The sequence below is a fragment of the Zingiber officinale genome, chromosome 3B, assembly GCF_018446385.1.
Source record: "Zingiber officinale cultivar Zhangliang chromosome 3B, Zo_v1.1, whole genome shotgun sequence".
Lineage (NCBI taxonomy): Eukaryota > Viridiplantae > Streptophyta > Magnoliopsida > Zingiberales > Zingiberaceae > Zingiber > Zingiber officinale.
This window is the reverse complement of record NC_055991.1, coordinates 24,402,262-24,409,553: the sequence shown is the minus strand read 5'-3', so window position 1 is coordinate 24,409,553 and position 7,292 is coordinate 24,402,262. Positions and strand designations below refer to the sequence as shown.

Sequence of the window (7,292 nt, the reverse complement as noted above, 5' to 3'; positions counted from 1 at the left end):
TGGTCATATGACTTAGTTTTATTGATCATATAATGTGGATTAAGGTCAATGACACTATTGCTCGACTTATTGTTTCACATTCCTGATCAAGGTACATAATTCACTTTATTTGGTATGAACATTCAAGCATGTATGTAATTTAATTGAGTATAATTACAGAAAATTTGAATATCTAGGTATGAAACTCCCTCGATAGATCTCATTGCCTCAAGAAATAAGGTACAATTGACTCCAATTCAGCTATATATGTACACAAATGTAGTATGATTTATAAATCATCGGGTACATTTGGATGCAAGTTAGACACTATTTGAAATGTTGCGCTCCCCACTAATCAATATGATATTGTTGTCAATAGAACCGCTATGGATGATTATTTCATCGAGAAAGCATTGACACAATAACATCAATATGGGTGAACCAATATAAGATTCAATACTTCATAAGTAGAAGAGGAAAATGTATGTCATATATGTTTGACATCACATGATATGGTACACACCCTTAACCAAATCCTAGAAGAGGTTAATGTTATGAGTTTTTTGGCCATATGACCTAGTTTCATTGATCATATAACGTGGATTAAGGTCAATGACACTATTGCTCGACTTATTGTTTCACATTCCTGATCAAGGTACATAATTCACTTTATTAGGTACTAAATATCCAAATTCAAGTATGTATGTAATTTAATTGAGTATAATTATAGAAAATTTGAGCATCCAGGTATGAGTCTCTCTCGATAGGTCTCATTGCCTTAAGAAATAAGGTATAATTGACTCCAATTCAAGTATATATATACACAATTGCAGTATGATTTGTAAATTATCAAGTATATTTGGATGTAAATTAGACACTAATTGAAATGTTGTGGTCCCCACTAATCAACATGATGTTGTTGTCAATATAATCGCTATGGATGATTATTTCCAGGGGGATTAAGGTTAATGACACTATTGCTCAACTTATTACTTCACATTCTTAATCAAAGTATATAACCTACTTTATTAGGTACTAAATATTCAAATTCAAGTTTGTGTATAATTTAATTAAGTATAATTGTACAAAATTTGAGTATCTAAGTATGAGACTCCCTCGATAAGTCTCGTTGCCTCAAGAAATTAGGTACAATTGACTCCAATTTATATATATATATATGTATATGATTGTAGTACTATTTGTAAATTATTGGGTACATTTGAATGCAAGTTAGGAACTAATTGGAATGTTGTGGTCCCTACTAAATAGCACTAATTTATTCCATATACTATACTCAAATTTAAGTATGTATGTAATTTAATTGGGTATAATTGAACAACATTTAGGTATGGAGAATTTGCATAATTTGTACCTAAATGTTAACAAATGGTACCATATCAGTGGGAAACTTATGTTTTCTAACCAAGGACTGACAAGAGAGTTGAAATTGTGGTTGGAGAATTTGTATAATTTGTACCTAAATGTTAACAAATAGTTCCATTTTATATTAAGTTGGTATCATGTTTCATTAAATGGTACCTAAAATTGAAAATGGTAATGAGATCCAAACTTTATGGCAAAATGGATGGTACATTGTACAACACATGCTTATTGAGGAAATATCACTATATATCATATATGGGGAAGGGTTAATTAGTGATTATTAACATGCTCATGGTATCACATTTTAGTTAATTATTGATCATTATTATATACCTAATTTCTCAATATTTGTACTCATATTTACATTTCATATATTTAATTTATCAAAATTTATACTCAAGTTTCTAGCATAAATTGGATATGAATTTGCCATCCATACACCCTCTACTTCAACCAAAGCATATATCAAATATCAAAACACAAGAACATATTGTTCAAGTGTTTAACATTATCCACAAACACAACATTCACTAATAATACATGATACAAAGTTACCCTAAACCCCAAACACAACTATAAGTTCCCAACATACATGATACAAAGTTAATCTAAACCCCAAATACAACCATAAGTTCCCACCATACAACCACATATAAAGACACAATACATCATAATATACTACACCAACTACATATCGAGACAAATCAAGTCTTGCACAACATTTCCAAAAAGAGAACCATCAAATAATACGTAAATCACCAATGTTACCGCTTGAACGTATATGTCATCTCGAATGTAAGATCATGCTTGATTCTCCTTCTAGCAATATCTTTTTCTTGTGAAAGTGTAAAAAAGAAATTATCAAGCTACCCATAAAAAATATACAATAAGATTGCATAAAACTAAGTATGATATATTTACTAACAAATGAACAAGTTGAAACATTGAAACACCATTTTAATGAAACAAATAAAAACAGATAGTTTATAGCTTCTTTGTAGCTGTATCTGTTGTGGCCTTTTGTATGACAACAACTACACTTTGACTCACGTGTTTTTAACTTGCAATGATATTCTCTTAGTCCTCCTACAACCTGGTTCACTACTCACATTAGGAGTATTGATTACATTTCTTCATCAAGATTTGACTCGATAATGTCAAAAGTTAGGATTGGATTAATAATTCCTTTGTATGTTTCGCGATACATTCTAGTCTTGAAATACTTGTCAAAAAAATCATATAACGACAACAACTTTGACTCAATAGCGGTGCAAGCATGCTTGCATGGAAGCTTATTGATCAGCCTATCTTTGCATAAACAACTTTTATCCATTAAATAAACAATAAAAGATTTTTCACCATCAAATATCTCAAACTTTCAGTGGTTTTTCTCTTGGTTTGAACAAAGGTGCCACTTCACTTCAAAGGTCTGGTCACCTCTCTGATTTTGGCCGTCGACTTCATTCGATGGGCATGATTGTCGATGATTTAAACCTTTATGATAGAAGTAAATGTTGGGAAGGAAAAAGGTATCAAAGGGTTTAATTAAAATTAAGAGTAATGTGATAAATTTGTATCCGTTAGGAGTTGAAACAAATGAATATGAGTGAGAATGTATTTTCCTGATCCGAGATAAAAAATAGTTTTAAAATAAATAAATTTTCAAAAATAAAAAGAAAATAAAAAGATGAATGGGATCGCCTATTGCACCCACCACTAGTCAGTCGGCATCATCAATAATGGTGCAGCCTCCGTATCAATTAGGTGAAGTTTAAGTTGGCCGACGTCATGATTCCAAATCTATATCTCTCACCTTTATGAATCTGCTCAGAAGACTATTAATACGTGAGATCATTGTTTGTTGCGTAATTATGAGTAAAATCTTGGAAAAAAAAGAGTTCATGGGTTGGGAAGAACAGTAGAGTAGGCCTCTCTTCCAAGTAGAAACAAGGATGGGTCACCAAAAAGCTTATTTCAACAACTTCGAATTGACCTTGCCGTCAGTGTGTTTATGATCACCCCACTCCATTTTTAATCCCATCTTTATTCCATCCTGCTCACCCAAAAAAAGATGCCCATAATTCTGCATTTCCCTTTTCGTTCCTCCATGCAGATCGAACATGAAATGGTAGAAGAAGAAGAAGTAGATACGATACGTGATACGTTTACATGTTTGTATCTTTTTTTCAAAAAAAATTCAAAACAAAAAGTACAAGATTATGCAGGAATGGACAATAGTACAAGAGGTGGAAGAGGAGTGGAGCCAGGAGGAGCAGGCAGCTGCTCACAAGAGAAGAATACAACACTCGCCTGCCTTTTTTCCCCCTCTCGGAGAGTGCCAAAGGCTTTGGGGATGTGTATAAATCTACAAAATCTTCCTGTTGGAGATTTGAGTTTCCGACTTAAAGGAAAGGCTGTCTCTCTGCTTTAGTGCTGCTTCTGATGCATGGAGTAGCAGGAGCAGCAACAGTAGCAGTCGCAGCAGCAGCAGCCATGGTGGTGGTGACTGAGCTAGGATGGGCAATCACCTACTGCCACTACTAGACGCCTATTTTTGCAGAGGCAAGCTGCTTGCGTGACTGGTCAAAGCTTCCTCTCTTCTACTCTCCTAAAATGACTTCCACATGCTCTTAAATTCGCTGCCTCAACCTTTTTCCTCCTTGTCGATTCCTCCTCCTCCTCCTCCTCCTTCTCCTTCTTGGTCGTCGTCGTCGTCTTCTTCTCCTTATTCTTCTCGATTTTCACTGCATTGTTCCTAGTCGTGGTGATTATAAAATACAAGGTGCTGCTTTTGTGGAGGAGAGGGGCAGCAAAAGGAAGGGAAAGGAAGGAAAATCCAATGATAGAGATAGTGACATTGTTGGTCGAGGTTCATTGCATGGACGGGCGAGATTCGAGCTACTGTTGCGTGAGGACTCGTTTGCTTTAAGTCTTGTTGTGGAGGCAACTGTTTCGGTTGTGCAGCTGCGAGGTCTTATATATAGGGAAGGGGAAGAGGGAGTTGATGGAGGCGGAGGGGAAGGAGGCCGGCGGGGATGAGGCGGTGGCGGAGGAGGGGGTGGTTAGCGGCGCGCGGAAGCGGTACGAGAGGCTGGTGGCGGTGAGGAGCAAGGCGACGAGGGGGAAGGGCGCGTGGTACTGGGCGCACCTGGAGCCGATCATGGTGACGCCGGCGGGGGCGGCGCAGCCCGCGGAGGCGAAGCTCCGGTGCGGTCTTTGCTATGCTATGTTTTCGGCGTCCAACCCATCCCGCACCGCCTCCGAGCACTTGAAGCGCGGCGCGTGCCCCAACTTTGCCTCGCCTTCGTCCGCCGCCGGGGCAGTCGATCCGCTGCCCATCTCCTCGCTCCCGCCAGCTTCGCCCCGCCACCGCCCTCCAGTTATGAGGCGCCCCGCCCTGCCCGCGCCCCCGCCGCCTCCCAAGCCTGCTCTCGTTCTATCGGGAGGGAAAGAAGACCTCGTTGCGCTCGCCAGGCTGGAGGATAGCGTGAAGAAGCTCAAGAGCCCCATGGCCGCCCCCGCCGCAGCGCTGCCCAAGCCTCAGGCCGAAGCTGCCTTGGCCCTCCTCGTTGACTGGCTATTGGAGTCCGGAGGAGCCGTCTCCCTTTACGCCCTCGACCACCCAAAGTTCCGGTCTTTCCTCAACCAGGTCGGCCTCCCCTCTGTTTCCCCCCGCCGGCTCGCCCTCTCTCAACTCCACGCCCGATACCTCGAGGTCCTATCCGACTCCGAGGCCAGAATCCGCGAAGCCGCCTTCTTCCAGCTCTCCTCTGATGGCTGGAAGTCATCGGCCACGTCATCAGACCACGCGATCGTGAGCTTCGCGGTGAACCTCCCCAACGGGAAAACATTGTTCCACCGCTCCATTCTCACTGCCGGTGGAGCGCCCTCTGGCTACGCCGAGGAGGTGCTATGGGACGCCGTCGCCAAACTATGCTGCAGTTTTACCGAACGGTGCGCCGGCATTGTCGCCGACCGCTTCCGGAAGACGGCGCTCCACAACCTCGAGAGCCGGAACGAACGCATGGTGAACCTCTCCTGCCAACTCGAGGCCTTCAACGGCTTGATCAAAGACTTCGCCCTGCAGCTCCCCCTGTTTCGAAAAGTCTCCGACAATTGCCTCAAGCTAGCCAACTTCCTCAACGCTCAATCTCAGGCCAGAAGAATTTTTCTCAAATATCAGCTCGAAGAGCATGGCCACGCTCGTCTTCCAAGATCTGCCGCCGCCGATGATGCCAATCAAGTCTCCGACAAACTAGCAGTGGTGGAGGATGTGATGGAATTTGCCCATCCAATCCAAATGGCCGCTCTCGACGAGGACTACAAGTTGGTCTACCGTGAAGAACAAATTGCTGGAGAAATGGCAGAATTGATCCAAAACGGTGGCTTTTGGACTGAGCTGGAGTCAGTTCACTCCCTAGTGAAGCTCGTGAAGGCCATGACCCGTGAAATGGAGTCGGAGCGGCCACTGGTCGGGCAATGCTTGCCTCTGTGGGACGAGCTAAGGGCGAGGGTCAGAGAATGGAGTGTTAAATACAGCATGAACAGCGAGGTGGTGGAGAATGTGATCCAGAGGAGGTTCTTGAAGAACTATCACCCGGCGTGGTCGGCGGCGTTCGTGTTGGATCCCCTGTTTCTTGTCAAGGACACCAGCGGGAAGTACCTCCCCCCTTTCAAGTGCTTGGCTCCGGAGCAAGATAAGGATGTCGGTAGGCTAATCACGCGGCTGGTGTCGCCGGAGGAAGCTCACATTGCGTTGATGGAGCTGATGAAGTGGAGGTCAGAAGGATTGGATCCTTTTTATGCACAAGCAGTTCAGGTGAAGCAGCATGACCCCTCGACCGGGAAGATGAAGATTGCCAATCCACAGAGCCGTAGGTTGGTGTGGGAAACCTGCTTGAGTGAGTTCAAATGCCTCCAAAAAGTGGCCGTGAGGCTCATCTTCCTCCATGCCACTTCGTGTGGAATCAAGCGCGATTCGTCGCTGATCCGGTGGATGCATTTGCATTCTCAATCAGAGGCTGCAAGGAAGATGGCTTTTATAACTGCTCATTCAAAGATTGCAAAGATGAATTTCTCAAGTGAAACAATGGATGTCGATATTCTGAGCATGCGAGAGGAGGAGGAGGAGGAGATGCTCGGTGGAGACATCGCAGGTGCTTCAGCAGTGTAACATCTGTTTTTTCTGAATTTTTTTCTTCTTCACTTCTTAATTCCTACGTTGATGAGTGTAGACTAGGATTGTAACTAGGAATGTTGATTCTTTGTTTGAGCTCTTGATCAGCCTTATTGTTCTTCTAACATCTACTCAAGATTTTGTTTGGAGTGGGAGTAGAGACATAAAAGAACTATTAAATATTTGTTTCTGGTGATTGTTATATGAACTTCGAATTTGATTAGTTTGCAGAAGTAAAGGCTCAATCTTTGATCGACAACTTTCATAAATAAAAAGAGAAAGGCTAGTATATAGTGCATCATTCTCTGTTTTTTGGTTGAAGATGAAATTGTTCTTTTCCAGAGGAACTTATCATTATGCTTTTCATGTTCATCTCACAAGTTTACATTATTAGTTAAAAATGATGCAATGGATTCTCGTGCAACTTTCATCAGCTATTTTGATTCACTCACTCTTTTCTATGTCACGTAGCAAAGTTCAAATTAATATCAGGGACCTGTGGCCCTATGGAATGATCGACTTAACTGTTCAAATAGCCAAGATATGAGATCCAAGGAACTAGGAATCAAGCAGAAACAGTCGATCTCAATGTGAAAAATCATCATATTTACGAGCTCTAATCCTTGTATAATCTTAAAACGAAAGGTATGACAAGGGCCGTGTGATGCTGAACATTTAACTTGCATCTGAGTTGGATCTTCCCATGCAAGTTAGTGTCTTTGGATTCTATCAACTGCTACACTATTGATTTATG

The 7,292-nt window shown here is 41.8% G+C and overlaps 1 protein-coding gene across 1 annotated transcript; it reads left to right on the top strand.

Annotated features, from left to right (window-relative positions):
• The first annotated feature begins 3,562 nt into the window (after nucleotides 1-3,562).
• LOC122056212 lies at nucleotides 3,563-6,735 on the top strand. The gene has a single exon (XM_042618046.1). The coding sequence runs from the start codon at nucleotides 4,367-4,369 to the stop codon at nucleotides 6,533-6,535; it is 2,169 nt and encodes a 722-aa protein (XP_042473980.1). The 5' UTR covers nucleotides 3,563-4,366; the 3' UTR covers nucleotides 6,536-6,735.
• The last annotated feature ends 557 nt before the right edge of the window (nucleotides 6,736-7,292 follow it).